This window comes from Nilaparvata lugens, chromosome X, assembly GCF_014356525.2.
Source record: "Nilaparvata lugens isolate BPH chromosome X, ASM1435652v1, whole genome shotgun sequence".
Taxonomy (NCBI): Eukaryota; Metazoa; Arthropoda; class Insecta; order Hemiptera; family Delphacidae; genus Nilaparvata; species Nilaparvata lugens.
This window is the reverse complement of record NC_052518.1, coordinates 64,231,512-64,250,169: the sequence shown is the minus strand read 5'-3', so window position 1 is coordinate 64,250,169 and position 18,658 is coordinate 64,231,512. Positions and strand designations below refer to the sequence as shown.

The 18,658-nt window shown below is 32.5% G+C and overlaps 1 protein-coding gene across 1 annotated transcript; it reads right to left on the bottom strand.

The window, feature by feature from the left end:
* Positions 1-5,681: 5,681 nt before the first annotated feature.
* LOC111055970 lies at positions 5,682-15,600 on the bottom strand. The gene is made up of 3 exons (XM_022343278.2): positions 15,326-15,600; positions 11,200-11,247; positions 5,682-6,830 (listed from the first exon to the last, which is right to left on the bottom strand). Exons 1-3 carry the CDS (start codon positions 15,359-15,361, stop codon positions 5,745-5,747), a joined length of 1,170 nt encoding a protein of 389 aa, XP_022198970.1. The 5' UTR covers positions 15,362-15,600; the 3' UTR covers positions 5,682-5,744.
* Between the last annotated feature and the right edge of the window lie 3,058 nt (positions 15,601-18,658).

The window sequence follows — 18,658 nt, the reverse complement described above, 5'->3', positions numbered from 1 at the left end:
CCGAGAGTTTTTGCTTATAATTATCAAATTTGATGATAATTCGTGTATTTTTGACAATGTGAAAAATATTAAATTACCTAATGATTCTCCTACTTAGTAAGTGAATTTGAGAATTAAATCTTTTCAAGTTAAACTGCTTGATAGAATTCAATTTCTTCTTATCATGTCAACTTTATTAGAGTCTTTGTGCATATTTTAGTCGACTAAGATAAGTAACTCTACACCTTATCAAAAATAAGTTCATATAGTTCAACCTGAAGATTTTATTTGTGATACAACAGAATTAGTGGAATGGCTGAATCACCTTGAATTTTTGCATTTGAATATTTGAATCCTTAGAATGGTACATTACCTATGCCTTGCATGGTACAAAATTTCTATATACATATAAAAAAATAAATTTGCATGCCTTTTTAATTGAGGAGAGTCCCTTGCGTGAAGGTCCCACCTCGACAGAATTTCTAGCCTTTAAATAAACGTGCCCGTTGATTTAAAAAAATCAAGTATAACATTCTCAGTAGATTGAATTACAAATTGATTGACACCTCATTTTTAAGATTGAATCAATATTAAGTGAGATATGGCTGCTTTAGTGGTAACGTAGCTGATTTCGGAATGCCAATACCAAAAGTGTTATGTAACATTTTATTATTGTTTGAAAAAATCTAGAATCGCTTACGAATAACATGCAAAGCAGATGGAGATTGTTGCATTATTGAGGCAGACTTAAGCAGCAAGCCTTGGCGTGCACTGGAACAAACCTCCAGTGGTCACCTATCACTAAGGCTGCCTCATCTCACTTAATATTCGTTCAATCTTGAAAAATGAGATTATAATTTAGTTTTATATAGCTATTTATAATTGAGTTTACCAAGCAATGTTATTATTGTAATCTTCTCTTTCTAAAATCGACAGGTTTTTTGTTATTCAATAAATAGCATTTTAAACAGTCGCCATTTTGTTTCAAGAATTTGAAAAAAAATTTCATGTATCTATTCATTCAACAGAGACAAAAACACAAATATATGTGCTTTTGTATGTTCAGCCATTTTGTAGAGAAAAATAGTAAGTGAATGAAACAATATGGCATCTGTATGAGTAATCAAGGACTTTCGGATTGTTTGAAATTTTTATATTTGTTTGATATTTAGATATATTTTTAACCCAGGAACAATGTTCTAGGATATTTTTAGGGAGTTCGGAACACTCTCGAAAGCGGTTTGCTCCGTTGTCATGCTGATATCTTATCGCTCGGATAAGTTGAGAGACAAGCGCCTTCCATTTCTGTTTGACGGGTTCACTTGAACCGACTTCGCTTAATATCATTGATGAGTTGATAACATCGTTATTTGTCTTATAAAGGTTTCTCACACCTGTAGAAAATCTATTCTGTGATTTTCTATATTGAGATTCTCTAGCCAAACTTTATAAAACAAACAACCATTAGCTGATGTTACCTCAGCTATAGTCACTTTAAACAAACACAATTTAATTATAGGTTCTGTGCTATTTGTACATAGTTATGCAATTTATTAGGGCAAGTGGTATATCTGTATTAAAAAACAAATATGAGCAATATTGTAAGAACAATATCTTATAGAGGTCATATTTCTTTTGCATTTGAGCTGATAAGGACATTTTTACGTTTGAAAGTGTTCACAGGCCATTAACATTTGTGTTATGGAAAATGTTACGAAGGTGAAACTACATCTTATTGAAGTATTGGAATATATTCAATAGAAGCCTTCACTATTATGGCAACCACTGAATTTTATAAGAACTGAATAGTCTTTTTTGACTCGACAATTCTTAGTTTGGATTAACATTTGTGTTATGGAAAATGTTACGAAGGTGAAACTACATCTTATTGAAGTATTGGAATATATTCAATAGAAGCCTCCACTATTATGGCAACCACTGAATTTCATAAGAACTGAATAGTGTTTTTTGACTCGACAATTCTTAGTTTGGATTAACATTTGTGTTATGGAAAATGTTACGAAGGTGAAACTACATCTTATTGAAGTATTGGAATATATTCAATAGAAGCCTCCACTATTATGGCAACCACTGAATTTTATAAGAACTGAATAGTCTTTTTTGACTCGACAATTCTTAGTTTGGATTAACATTTGTGTTATGGAAAATGTTACGAAGGTGAAACTACATCTTATTGAAGTATTGGAATATATTCAATAGAAGCCTTCACTATTATGGCAACCACTGAATTTTATAAGAACTGAATAGTCTTTTTTGACTCGACAATTCTTAGTTTGGATTAACATTTGTGTTATGGAAAATGTTACGAAGGTGAAACTACATCTTATTGAAGTATTGGAATATATTCAATAGAAGCCTCCACTATTATGGCAACCACTGAATTTTATAAGAACTGAATAGTCTTTTTTGACTCGACAATTCTTAGTTTGGATTAACATTTGTGTTATGGAAAATGTTACGAAGGTGAAACTACATCTTATTGAAGTATTGGAATATATTCAATAGAAGCCTTCACTATTATGGCAACCACTGAATTTTATAAGAACTGAATAGTCTTTTTTGACTCGACAATTCTTAGTTTGGATTAACATTTGTGTTATGGAAAATGTTACGAAGGTGAAACTACATCTTATTGAAGTATTGGAATATATTCAATAGAAGCCTCCACTATTATGGCAACCACTGAATTTCATAAGAACTGAATAGTGTTTTTTGACTCGACAATTCTTAGTTTGGTTACTGTAAGGTTTGAACTTGAAATAAGCTGATAAAGAAAGTGAGGGGCTTGTATTTGGAATGGTTTTAATAAGCGAGTTCAAGACCTCGCTAAATGTATAAAATATTTTACTAACTCCGACTTTCGATTAACGTAGTAAAAAAAGGCGATGTTGTTTTACATGACCAAACACTTGATAATAGCTCTATTAATATTACGAAGAATAAATTTCCTTAAAATTACAAAATCCCGATTTTGGAAGGTTATTGGATAACCTAAGTAACTCAAGCTATCTTAAGTTATAGTTACAATTATAGTATACAGTTATCTACTTAAGATAACCCACCCAATGTTGTAGATGCAAATAGATTCCCATGCTAAACAATTCATTATGAACGATACAAGATAGACCAGAGTGATGAAATATATTTTATAACTTCAGTATGTATAGCAGTAACTTCAGTATAGGAGCAGAATGTTCTAATAGAACATTCAGTTACTATACATGCACATAAAAATATTTCAAATGCAGCTCAGAACCTTTCTATCCTAACGGCGGACGGCTTGAGTCAGATAATCTAGACTAATGTTGTAATTATAATATCGGTGAATGAAACTTCAGTAGCCTACCGTAATAAAATACAGTAATTGAAAAAATGTTTAAGTGAATGATATTCCTGTTCACCTTACTCAGCATATTACTGAGTGAATTTTTACACTCTATATTTGTGCTAAATGACTCCTGTATATTTAGCTCGATGATTGATGAGTGAAAAATATTTCTTTCGTCAAGAGAATTCCAATTATTCTCAACAATAGCATTACATTATGATATCGCCTTCTTATATTTACATAAATAGCCCAAAGTTGAGTGTAATTTTATTTCGTCGTCAAATTCTAGATAAATTGTAGTACCGTATTTTTCCGTAGAGCAATTAACAAAGTAAGCAAAAATAATCGCCGAAGTTCGAAGTGGGCAGTTAGAAGATTGATCAAATAAAATATGAAACTAATAAAAACTAAACATTATAAAACATTCTCATGGACAGAAATCACATCACATTGAGCAACAGTCAAAACCCAAAAAATCTACAGCCGAACAAGAAAAAGGTAAATCGCCTCATAATTCTGTCGAAAAGTAAAACCTCTGAAACGTAATCAGCTAATGAATTATTAAGCTGGATTCGCACAAACAGTGGCTGTGAACAGTGTAAATATAATTCCCATAAGTTCTTATAATTGGACTATTTCTACCAAGCCCGACCGAATGAGTATGAATAATACCATTAGAGCTTATAATTCTATAATCATAATAGAATATAATTATAAAAGGAATAATACAATTTCTATAATTCTAATTATTATTAAACGAAAATCCAAATTAAATGATGTAAATCACCCCGAAGACTTCTGCTACTGCAAATATTGACAACGGGGTTAACAGCAAGATGGAAATTCGATGAGAGTTTCTATCCATAAATTATTTGCCAGCCCGGGAATAGAACCCGGTATCTCCTAATTATTGCCAGTGATGTATGTTTGTCCTTACACCAAACTAACAATCTCTGGACAGTAGCGCTCATTTTATATGAACCCATAGTACTATTCACTGACATATAGCATCTATTTACAGTGTTCACTGTCACTGTGCGAATCCAGCTCAAGTCTACTAAAACTTGATTCATTAGACGCCGATTATGAACTAACTATGAATAGGCTACATAGAGCTACGATTGAGCCATTGAGTGTTAATCATAGTTTTTTGTTTGGTGTCTCAATAATATATAATTGAACTCAACCCACGAATAGGTTTATGTGATTAATATTGTGTTCAATAATTTGAACAGGAGCTACTGAGAAAGAAATGCATGTTTAGGAAGACTATTCCAATGTTAACTTAATTCTTCTATTTTTTGATTGAATTTCTCAATCACTCTCCGATCTTCTATCTTCTAAATCCATGCTCTTCATTTCTATTGTCAGTACATCGTCCAATAGTCGTGGTGTGATTTTTATTGTAACTGATATTCTTCCTTTTTTTATTGACGCAGAGCAAAGTGAGGTCTAAGATTCAAGTCGACGGTTTTGCATTTCTCTTTATGTTTCCATGTATGTTTGTTCCGCAATTACAGCGAAACGCGGCAATAGATTTTCATGAAATTTGACAGTTATATTTCTTTCTGAATTGCGCGTCGACGTATTTAATAAGGTTTTTTTGAAATTTTGCATTTTTGAAATGATACAAAAGAAAAAGGGATCTCCTTCATGGTCCAATATTACTGTAAAAATCAGTCTACAGAATAATTCATGATCGATCAGCTGTTGAGTGGACAAGTCAAAGTAACAATAGTATTTTTCTCTCGACCTTTCTCTGATTTCACCTCGGGCTGACCAGTTGACAAGACAGCATGTCTTGTAAAAAATAAGCTCTTCGTGATAGTTGTTTACAACAAATGACTAGCATTGTCGATACGTCAATCCAATCATCCATAGGCCGTTTTCACACCATTATCTCGCTGAGAAGACACGACAGCTGTCTGATGGACAGTATTGGTAAAGGCTGTGGTTTATAAATGCGCGAGGTCTTCTGTTAACAGAACTACTAGTTATCAAGTTAGGAGTGGTCGATATTTCTTTCTAATCTCATATTTCACATTTTATGTGAAGGGCTTTCAAGTTTTTGTAATTGTGACTGCCGCATTCATATTTCATATTCTAAACATTGAAAGAATAATAAATACAAACGATTAATCACTGCCATAGAGAAGGAAAAAAATTAAGATAAGATTACGTTACGGCTTCAATCGGAATAATCTGCTTATGAATTTCCTCAATATAACATTCACGGTGACTGTCATTAGATTCAAAAATGTCTTTTAATATAATGTTAGGATAACTGATGGGATGATGATAATGATATTGAATTGTGAGAGAATTTGGTAAATTTGGAATGTTAAAAATGAAAATTGTGGCAGAACGTAAAAAACATTTATAAAATTTCAAAAATACAATATTTTATAAGGCCATTCTAACGCCTATGATAGACGTGGAATGGCATTGGTGGCGCATATTGACGATAAACTCTCTGCACAGGATATGAAGAGACTCTCTGCATTGCTGGATTTGTATAGTAGACTGGTGCAGGAATCGGATTATAATAATTTTGCATTTGACAGGAACAGACTCCATTCCTATCGTACAATCCACAAGCACAGCTTGTCCCCTCTCCCTCCAACTCACGTATCTCACTTTCCTCTCTATTTTTGCGTTTGTTTCTGAGACGATCTGAGACATCTTTTTTAAGTTTGTTCTCCAGTTTGCTAACCTTCTTCGCGTCTTTTGATTTGTTCAATTTAGCTTCATTTTTCAATTTGTCGTTTTTCACCTTCAATTCGTTGATCTTTTGAGTCAATGTCTTCAGCACTTTTCTAGCTTTTCTTTGTGTTTCTTTTTTGTTTTCATTTTCTAATTCCTTATCACAACCGAAGAATAGGTTCTTGCTGATTGTGCAGTCGTCTGTATGTTGGCCTAAACCATTGCCAATTTCACTGTATCTGTCAAGTACGGAACAGTAACCTTGGTTTGAGGGTCTGTATTGATACCTGAATTGTTGATCATCTATACTGCGTTTGTTTTTCGTTTTAGCTGTGCGATTATCTAAATAAATACCATCAGAAACTGGTCTCATCACTTCCGTATTTTGTTCTCCCTTAGTCTCACCATTTTTTTCTTTATCTATAGATTTTTCATCAACTTGACTCACAATATTGCTGAGATTCAAATCACCTTCCATACTGACAGCTTCCCCTCCTTCATCACTGGACTCCACTTCATAATTATTTAACTCCCCTGCTAATTTTCCATCTTCTTCATCCTCCTCATCTTCCCAATCCTCGATGTATCTCTTTCCAATGTGTATCTCTCCATGCACATGATCATCACTATGATGATGACTGTCTTCATAGATCACACTCCTTCGATGTCTCACTTCATGATCTTCATCCTCGTACAAAAGAGTGTCTATTTCTAAATCTTCTTCGTAATGACCAGGGTAGTATTTACGTTGATAAGAAATATTTTCATCGTGAAATTCTGGTCTGAGTTGAGTATAAACCTGCAACAATATAAATAGAAATTAATGTGGGTTTGAAATTGCCCAATTGCTATTTAATTGATAAATACATGTTAGAGTTCATAAACGAAATTCGAAGAAGTGGCAGTTAAACAAGAATGATCAATAAAACTTTCATGCCAGCATTTTCTACAAACGAAATTAGAGATGATAAATTTGATATTATTTGTGGAACAATAGATTTTACACCTAAAATGTGAACAAATAAACTGGTGAATAACTGCAGACCTGTCATTCACCTTTCATTATGTACTGTCTCATCATTTCATAGATGATATATAGGCTTATACAGGTATTTTTCTCAAAACTCATCATCAGTTATGGATAATAATAATATTATTAAGAAAAAAAATGTTCAAAATATGGGTTAGGTGTTTCGGAAATATAGCTTCTCATTTGAATCTAGAGCCTACATCACTTCTAATGCTCAAAAAAAAAAACTCAATGAAAATAAAATTGGTACAATAAATCAAATGATCCTCAGTTGTGTTTTAAAGCAATGTTAACGCAAATTAATAATGTTGGTAAGAATATTGCTTATGTTGTGGTTAGTGGACGTGATATTGTGATCCATATGACAAAAGTGATCTTGATCTATAATAAATAAAAATACTCGAAGTTGTCAATAATACAAAATTATCAATTAGTAGAGAATAATCCTAATAAATATGTCTATATTTAATCATAATACTGTAGTTTTATTTCATTACAATAAAGTGAAGAGGACGATGTATATTGGTAGCTTTGAAAGAGTCCGTTATGAGATATAAATTGTCAGTTTGGTGATTAGCTAGCAATATTTGTCTCAGGAGAATATATTTGGCTCAGAGGAATATTTTTCGTTAGGACAGCAATTCTCAAAGAGATACTTCATATGAATAGCAGTGAGTATAGAATGTAATTACATGGTCGAGGGTTGAATGTAATTACATTCTATACTCACTGATGAATAGATGCAATGTTTTGGATGTAGAAGGAATATTTGTTTACTTTAATTTAAGAAAATGTTTTCAGTGAAATATTCAGCTCTGAAAGTTAGTCAGTATGAATTGAGGAATGAATGTTCTACAACATATTTAGTCAGAAACACCTTAATCTATATAGTACGAAAAACATACAATAATAGACCAGATATTAATCATGCTAAGTTTGTAAACATGCGTTCACTGGAAATAAATTGATAAATTTGATTAGATAAATAATAATTATAGAGGTTGGAGATTGGATGTAGCGTGATGAAATTTATGACAAATGTAATGTTTTTGTTATTAGCCATTTTGCTTCATGTTTTCTGCCCTTTGTGGGATGGGGAGCTTTGAGTCGAACATCGTACTCAAGATTGTGTTGAAAGCCGGAATTCACTCACAGTATCCCTGCTTGTCGTAGGAGGCAACTAAAAGAGACCCCAAGGTAAATCCAGAAGTTACCTTGCCTTCAAACCCACGTGATCTGTCCCATCAGGGCAGTTTCAGAGGGACAAGAAGAAAAACCCAAGAAACCAGAGATGGGTGAAACTCCAGACACAAATGTAGGTCAAGAGGCTGAGTCGTGGATGTGTGCAGGTGCCCTAGAGGCAATTTGGCGACCCCTCCTTCAGTGGAAGGACCTACAAAAAACCCAGGAGTGGAAATCCTGTGGGTAGAGAGACCAAAACTCTCCACTGCTCAAAGAAGGGCGGCTATTCAGGCAAAACTTCTTGGGAGAGGTGAGGCTTTTGACCCTGCTGAGTTTCGGGGGGGGGGGCAAAAAGAAAAACCCAAGAAATCAGAGATGGTTGAAACTCCAGGCACAAAAATGTGGGCCAAGAGGCTGAGTCGAGGGCTGCCGGGCGCCGGGCGCCCTAGAGGCAGTTTGGCGTCCCCTCTCTCAGTGGATGGACTTACAAAAAGGTCAGGAGTGGTACTCACGTAGGTCACGAGTTTGTGGGTGGAGAGACCAAACCTCACCACTGCTGAGAAATTCAATTCAATGATAGTAAAAAAATATATAATATGAACTAATAGACTAATTTTAACTTTAGTTCTATTAGTTTCAAGTATAATGCCTAGCTTGGTAATATATTTCACTGTAATTACTTTTTGTGTCTGTATTTCCTACGAGCAATTTTAATGATCAAATGTATTTCATTAAAAGATGAAAGTATTGAATAGTACCTTCTAAATGTAAAATAAAAATATGAAAGTCGAATATTGTTTTCTTTTTAAGAAACTTCTGAATCTAATGCATTCGCTTTTTGTGCATCTATAACTAACTATACACCGTAATGATAATCGATAGTTCAATACTATCTATCAAAGGGAATATAATATTCTACTACCATTTAGTTTTTGTTCGTAATAATATCTATCAATTTATATTAAAACACATCATCAAGTACCCTACCCTTTATTATTCTTTTAAAACAAGACTTGTTTCAACTCATCTTTTTTTATTTAGAAAAAATGGCTTTAGATGAATTGGAGTTGAGATGTAGTCGTGTTTTGGTAGAAAAAAATACAAAGAGTACGGAGATGATTTATATCATGTTTTAATAATTTCAAAGTAGCCTTATAAAGAGAAGTGATAATTCATATTATAATGAATTAATAGGTTATTAAAAGAATAAATTGCTGGAATAATGATAATTCATTCAACTTTGTTCATTAACTCAATTATATCTGGGCATAATAGTATACAACAAAATTCACAGAAGAATTGATATCCAATAGCAATAGTTTAATCTATCTTTACTTATCTTTGTGGGTTTATAATCACATTATTGACATAAATCAAATACTTACTATCCCTACTAACAAATACAAATGATTTCGCAATATACAATAATACAAATGATTCTACAAAATACAATTTTTCTAATGGTGTAATGAATCTATGCATATCAAATAAAGCATGGTCGGCCTGAACCACACGTTGCCATATTGAACATGTTTCGGCCTTCTATCTATAGTAGGCTATGGAAAAACTCATGGTTCTTGTAAATGACACAGGTACGGTATTGGTTTGCCTAACTAACATACTACTTGGGAACACAATAAGCTTCGATTGACATGTGTGGCTCTTTGAACCTTTGGATCCTTGAATCCGTCCCTTCAAAAATCATAATCATCATCACGTTTTCTCCATGTGAAAAGTCCAGGTAGACAATATACAGAGTGAGTCGTATGTATGGGAACCCTTCAATAAGTTGGAGACTATTGTAGATATAATACTGTAACTGTAACTTTGAGGATGAGTAAATTGGTCGAATAATTTACCTTTTCACTTACAACTGAATTTCAACTCCTCATAAGGGGTTGTAACTCGAATATTTGAATGCAAACACCCATTGTATGGTATATAATTTTAAAGGCTTTTTTGAAAACAACAAAGATGACATCAATAAAAATGTTATATGATACTTGTATCCAAAATGGCGGCTAATTGCCGATTGCTGTTTGAATATTTTCCGCCGCCTTAGTTAGTAGTCGACTTTATACAGATTGAGGCACATTATAATATAGCAACAGCTCAATATTTCAGTTACAAGGATGATTAGGGATCCTATTTGAATAAATACTATTATCTGTGGCTTCAAAATCTGCCATCTTGGATCCGTCATTTTGAATCCAGCTTAATTTTCAAAAAAGAAGATGATCATGTGATACAATATTTGAATATTTAATTAATAGAAAGTAAAAATTAAACTATATAGTAAAGTGATATATAATAAATAGAAATGATTTGAAATGAATCATTCAATGAATGAGTCAATAAGACTCATTCATATGAGTTCATTGACTTGATCAAGTCACTCACAATTCATTCTCACTCACCATGTACTTTTGCACTCTCTTCCCCTGATAATTCATATTGGTTGGCTTAATTATCACAATTTTAACTAAGCAATAACAGTAAATAAATTTTCCTGATAGTCAAGATAGGCCTCTAGCCTAAGCTATTCAAGAATTGGTGTTGTAGAAGCAAATCGACTTTTCATTCTTTTTATAATTGCAAGTAATTTATTATTGAAAACAATCAACTCAATCAGCTCCGTCAAGGAAAATATTATATTAATCTATAAATTCAAAGTAACTGTCACTGATAAATAAGGTTGAGGAGTTGAAATTTCTCTGGAAAGTTTGAAATCTAGCAACTTTTGAAATCTTATAAAACTTTCTAGTGGATTCTCTCATAAAATAAAAGTTATTAAATCCACTTGAATCAATGGTAAAGTAACAGGACACTCCCATTTTGCAAATTTAGTGAAAGAAAATGTTTGAATGCTAACAAACTTGTTAATATGATCAAAATTGCATTTACATAGAATTTCAAACAAATTGTATTTCGATATCTATGAAGTCTGATTACTTACACATTGACATTGGGGCACCAGTACGTATCTCGGCTCAACACAACAAATCTGGAATAGATAGGCATTATTAGCAAACGAATAAAGAACACATAGAAAATCAATGTGAGAAATGTGTAAGAAAAAGAGGAGATTTGAGTTTTCTAAAATACTCAATATCACACATCACAGTAAACTTTAATCCCATACGGAGCCTTATTAGTAGGAGTCTTCATCACAGTATGTTTCAAGTATATTTTCCAATTTGTATATCCAGTGAATTTTGTTAAGGTATAGTTGTGGTTACAAGAAGTCATGAGAAATAATATTTTCGAAATATTATCGCCGGCCAGCATAGCCGAGACGACTAATGCGTTGCACCCTTCAGTCTGCTATCGCTACTTGGTTGTGGGTTCGAATCCCGTCGGTAGTCATGAACGTTTTTTGATTATCTCATAAAATCACCTACGTACTTTTCATTACACACGCATAAGCTGAAAGCTTTTGTGGGCATTATAAGCAAACTTCAAACTTCGAATACTTCAAATAATATTACATTATTTTGTAGTAAGAACCTTATCGAGGTTTCTTATCACCGCTTTTTTCGTTCTCACAACTTTAAGAAAATACTTAATAAAAGAAAGACTTGGATTCCAACCTCTATTATACAGAAACGGTTAACTGAAGATAATCTTGCTAAGAGTGAATTGAAAAAAACCATCGGTTTTAAAGTACAATAATCTTTTTACTTATAAAATCCATAAAAACGTTATATAACTCATCAAAGCAAATTATGAATGTGTACGATAACCTGATAATGCATGTGAGTTGCTTTAAATACCTAATCTGAGTTGCATCTGTAATGCTTTTTCTAAGAATTTCTCGCTTTTGAGATCAATCTCGTGAGAACTGGACGTCATATTTTATATTCTTCTTCTTTCATTCATGATCCATATGGTGAGTCATGAATCTTGATAATACATATTATGTATCTATATAGTTATATTTATAGTTTTTAAGTGTTTTTAATCTATCTGTGTCGTATGTATCCTGTTTCAATTTATATTATATAGTTATATTGATATGTATAATCTCAGCAGGTATAATCTTGATGAATGTATATTCTTTTTTCTAATTGGTGTTGCACTTTCAGAATATTCTATGTATATTTAGAGGTTTCATAGACCTTGCCATGTACAACAAAACTTGGCTCCTCTGATAATGGCAAAAATCGGATACGATAGTTGAGACTGTATTGAAAAGTAGTCACTAGAAAGTAATAGTTTCCTATTAGTAGAAAGCCCTGGATATTGTAACGATTAAGTCACTATTTGGAAAAATGAATTATAGTATCCCATCTATAGTCTTCCATGAACAAAAAGTAATTGGAATCATATCAATTAACACGATCATTTTTGCCTCATTGACTATTTTCACTCTAATGGAGTGTGAAAAGTTTCAGTTTCGTGTTAACAGTTAGACCTAATAATATTTACAGAAACCTGATACAGCTTACTCATCAAACCAACGATTTTTAAGTGGCATCAATTTGCTGGAGGGAAATGGAGGGAATCTTCCACATTCATTCAATAATTATGTTGCTGTTGCCTGTTTGATTGCAAGATCATCAAATATGATGGAGCGAAATGGAGAAAATCTTCCACATTCATTCAATAATTATGTTGCTGTTGCTTGTTTGATTGCAAGATCATCAAATATGATGATCATAACAACGAGTTGACCGACTAGATAGCATATCGTACCTCTTCAATACTACGTAAATGTCAACTATTCGTGTACAAAAACCTGAAAACTCCACATTGAAAAAGAGGAGCAGTAGATTCCGTTTTTTAAATTCCGAAATTTTTTTTACTAGCAGGTAATCCGTGTTTTGATCAGGAAAATTTTGTGTTGTAGAATGGAATCTTCATATGTCCAAGAAACATAAAAAATAAAATAATTATTTATTATCTTGTCAAAATTACGTGGATAATCTTCATATTTTCAGCAAAAGAAAAATTAGTTCGATTGGTTTGGTGTTAAACCCGCAACCTTTTTTCTAAAAAAGTATTTCTTCAGGGCTACTTTGTTATGTTAGTTTACAAATAATACCGTAGTACCCTTTTGAAAACTTTTTAATACTAGTGAGCCCCTGGCTGAAGAACTCGCTCCAAATAATACCTCTGATATTCCGTCAAATGTTCTATTGAAAGCAGTGGAAAGTGAAGAACAGTAGTGTTGAGTTATTAATTGCATGGATTGATAATCCAGTTGACAGCTAATTTATGATTTGTAATGATATTCTTCTCGAACACTTTTAATGACAAAAAAGACGAAGGAGTTAGTTCATTTTGTTGGCCTACGGAATCAAATTGTATAATGATTCAAATAATATGTTTTAAAAATTTGAAGTTGATTTATGAAAGCATCAAAAGTTATCGTCGAACATACAAACAAACCGAGAGAATAATTAGATTTTTCACTTCATGATGATATACTTTTGAGGCTATGAAAACTTGAATTCAAATAAACTTGATTTCAAATCTTCAAAATCGCCCATTCAACTCAACCTTGAAAAAAACTTGGATTGTAGGAAATCTTACCAATGTAAACGCAGCTTAAGAAATTGCACCTTTTTGAGTTATTAATATCCAATATTCATTCTATCATTCTAATATTATTTTTTGAATTATCATTATTACTCATAATTATTTTTATTACTGTAATAATAACAATGATTTCTTGAGTTATTGTCGAACATACGAGCAGACGAACAAGGATTTCGGCCTTGAGCAAGTCAAAAGTGAGAACTCACATATTCTTCAGGAGATAGGATTCTGCCGTGTGAAACTAGCCTAAAAGGCTCGTTCAATAAATAACAAAATAAAGCTTTCATTTATAAGCCGCGCGTTCTACCAATTAGGCTACGGGATCACTTACAGAAGGATCTGTATTGTTGGGCTTTCATGATAACGTAAACTTCAAATCACAAATTGAATAATTTTTTTTCAATTATTGAATTAAAATTGATTGATTGATAAGAATGAAAGTAGGCCTATAACCATCTTCGGTAAATTTAGAATCTTGTTGTATATTTTGCAAGTTAATCAGTTCATTAGTACATAAGTCAATAGTGTATTTCCTAACCCGTACATGTATAAGACAATAATTCCTTTCTTTTTTAATAACAATTTCAGGATTTGGAATAATTTTCAATAGTATGACCTACAAAATAATTGAAGGTATTAGATAATTTATAATAATAATAATAATTATGAAGATTCATATTACGCATATTAAAATTTCAGGTCTCATTTAAAACTGAATTGTTCAAAATTTTAATCCTTGAGGTGTCCTTATCCACTAGGAAATACTGAAATGAAGTGCATTAAATGGGCGATTCTCATCGAACATGATCTTATGACGTTATATCATTGTGCGAAATCTCAATATGAGGACAAAATGGAGTTGGTGATGATGGTTGAAGCTAAAAATGATATGAGGTGTTTTTCAAAATACAAGAAGCATTGTTATCAGGTGTACCTTGAAATCTATATAAGATAGAGCGCTCTACCTAGTTTCAGATTGTATAGCACAAAGTTACACCTAGAGGGTTTATGAATTATTCATTTTAACAGTAGCAATCGGATGATATTGCTGATCAAAAACTAAAATTCATAAAAGTTGATTTTATTTTGAAATTTTAATCATTTTTGAAAAATCATAACTAATTACTTCCTGAAGATAGAGGACTCCAAATAATCACATTTTATTCAGAATTTATAATCTGAAATAAGGCAAGAGCGATTTTCTTTGTCCGATTACTGAATTGGGCGAAAATAGCTGAAAGCTGGAAAATTGGCTGAAAATACGATGTTTTTGGGCCACTCTGTATCTAGCACAAGGAAATTTTGCATGGAAAATTGGTTCTGGACCTCTCTTTTGTATCCAAACAATAGACATATATTAAAAAACCAGAACTACAATATAAATTGCAAGCATCAATGTATATAGTGACTGGGGCTGATACATTTTGTAATTACCCTGGAATAATACCGAATTCTTCCTTTCATAACAAATACAAATTTTATATTTCAGAAATTTTGTTGGGGTTGAAAAATTAGTAGAAAGTTCTGATTGTTTCACTAACCTGTATTAATGCTAAGACGAGTAGTATGAACTTCATGGTAAATGCGAGATGCAACTCACTTCTGTCCGTAAATGAGTCTTTTACATTTACACTGGAACCTCGGCAGAAGTCTACCTGAAATAGGCTTCATTAATCTAGAGTACCGAACAGATCCCATTCATTCTTAGTTCGTGACTTTATTTTGTCAACAACAATATTATTCATTTAAACAAAAATTATTGGAAAAAAGCACTCTCTAGTTGGGTTCAAGAAATTTGATGTCATGTTGAATTGAATGATTGTTTTACTGAGCACGTTTGGCTGTACATGAATATAACTTTTCTACGCAGCATTCGTAATAATAAACATTGAAAATTATGTTCTGGATTATTATCTAATATTGAAAAAATAAACCTTCCTTTGACTGTAAACATTTTTGGCTGTTCCATTCTAGACGTTTTAGCATTTTTGCGTATTAGCAAATTGTCTTGTACGGAGTTGTAGCCTACCACATTGAGCCTATGTATTCATCAAACAGATGACTGTGCAACGGTCGCATATTGCTTAACGTTCAAGTCTATCGAATTTGAACGCCGTTAAATGATGTCATACACCCATTTAAATTTAAAGCAATGCCTGGAGAACCAATGAACGATTTTAACCTCTGAAATTGCGATGACATCATTTTATAACCGTTAAATTTATTAGTCGTGCAACCGTGCATTAATCTGCTTGAGTAGATTGTGTTTATTATGAGTACATTATATACTCGAATACTCTACAAATATTCTATTTTGCTCACAAAATGTTCAGGTTTGATATTTATTCATCATTGAAATTTCCATACAAATCAAATGGAATAAAGTCTGCCAGTCGTGTTATGTCTATCAGGCCTTATACAACGTTATAGGCCTATTTATTTATAAGTAGTTACTGATTGCTTCCTTTGGTAATGATTAACCATGATTGTCATAGCGTAATAGGCCTACTTACCTACCTTGCAAACTCAATTATCGTCCATTCGGAATATTTGCATTTGTAACGTTCTCAGCGTTCTCCTCATTCAGATAACTTACAGTATTATAGAAATATCAATTAATTAATTAATTTTCAAATTTTGACAAGACCAGTTCACTTGAAAACAGTCGATAAGTCACTCCAGAGGCCCTTGATCAAGTTTGTTCAAGTGTGGCCTAAATTGATCAAGTGTGGCCTGAAAACTCAGGTACCTGAACTGAGCCAACCAGGCCACTTGATTATATTATATTAGAGTGATTCATGAAGGACGCAATCCAAAGTTAAATGACAAAATGTATTGCATTACATATGAGTATACATAGAATTTTTATGACAGTAGTGGTTGGAACACCAGCTTGTGATGGCAACCTCGCAGCAAGTCTTCGCAACAAACGTTTGTTAATAACTAGTACGGTTAACTTTGTTGGTACCTAGGCAAGTTAGCGTCTTACCATCTTGAAGACCACCAAATGTAAGAAATTCGACTTATCAGAGGCGGCTTGTATAGAAAAAAATTGATTATTGATACACCCTCTCACGATTTTTTATCAACGCCTTATCAGATACATTAATAATCACTCAATAGAAGGATTTTCCTATTATCACTGCTGTTATCACTTCATTCATAACAATCATTAGAAGTATTTGAATATGAAAAATTTTTCTACAACCTTCATTCAAATTCCGATATTTACAACAACCTTCTTACACCAAAAGAGAATGATTCAAAATGAATTTAGCCAATCACTATACATTTTCCCAATGCATGAGTCATGAGTATATTAGTTGCTTCATTCTTATTCGGTTAATCAGAAATTTGGAATTATAAGATAGAAGATGTGAAATTCATCCTTTCTGAACTTCAATGAGCGGACACTATGGATGAGTAGCCGTTGAAGGGTCATACCTAATTGGCAAATTCATCCTTTCTGAACTTCAATGAGCGGACACTATGGATGAGTAGCCGTTGAAGGGTCATACCTATATTGGCAAATTCATCCTTTCTGAACTTCAATGAGCGGACACTATGGATGAGTAGCCGTTGAAGGGTCATACCTAATTGGCAAATTTGAGATTCTTTTTTCACAATTCTACCGTCAATAGACAGCTTCTGAATAGGAATTGACGGAAGATTAAAATTGTAATACGAATTGTAGACAAATCTTTGTCTTCAAGATTAGTTGTTTTGAATTAGCCTTTTCTTTAATTTTGATTATTCATTATAAGTGTGAAATAGTGGAGAAATCCATCAATTTGCTAAAAAGAAAATGCTATTCAACAGTTTCAGACCAATCACCTCTATCAAGGGACCATGAGATAGACAGAATTGTAGAAAGGATAATATTTTGGTGAAGGGGAAGATATATTGAAATGAATAATTCTGGAGGATGAGATTTACATTATATATTCGTCTTCACAATCTTGAAATATTTTATTATAATGATAGATCTGATTTTGACAAGACTCATGGGACTGAGCGTCCTTACTTCATGTGTCCTTCTATGCCTTAAGAAAGACTGGAATTTATTGCAAAATTCTAGTATATTCTTGTGTAACATGAAATCGGGTATTTGTAGAGATAAAAAGTAGGTAACTGAAAATGTTATGGTATTTTTGTAATGCAAAGAAAGTTTTCACCATTTGTAGCTGAAAATCATTTAAAAAAGTTTCCCAAACGTTAAAGTATAGAAGAATTTCACCAAGAGCTTTTCAACTCTGTTTAGTTGCCAACAGAATTTATTTATTATTTAATTTGAGTTGTTTTGTTGTTTCTGTACAGCCAAAAGAAGTATTTTATCAATGAGTGCATTTCTCATCAATCAGAAATCACTTGTTGACGACCCCTGGCTTTCTGCTGTAGGTACTAAGTCAAGCATGTATCATTATAATACATACTAATAAAACAAAACCATTTCAGTAGTTGGTGCTGAGAAACCAGATTTGTTAAGAACGTTCATAAGTGTAACTTATGAATACGGCCCATGAGATCTACGTTGAATGAGCAACAAATCTACAATGTGGGAGTAACTTGATTTTAGATTTTGATTGAGTTCTATAAAAAGTGAATTTTGAATAAAATGAGATCATTCGGAAGTCTCTATCTCCAATAAATACTGAGTTATGATTTTTCAAATATTAGTAAAACTTGAAGAAAAAATCAATTCTGATTAATTTTAGTTTCTGATCAACAATATCTTCCGATTGTGACCATTTAGATGTATAATTTAAAATCTTTCTGGGAGTATGTTTGTGCTCTACAATCTGAGATCAGGTAAAGCGCTCTATCTCATAGATTTTCAGGTACACCTGACAACAATGCTCCTTGTATTGTGAAAA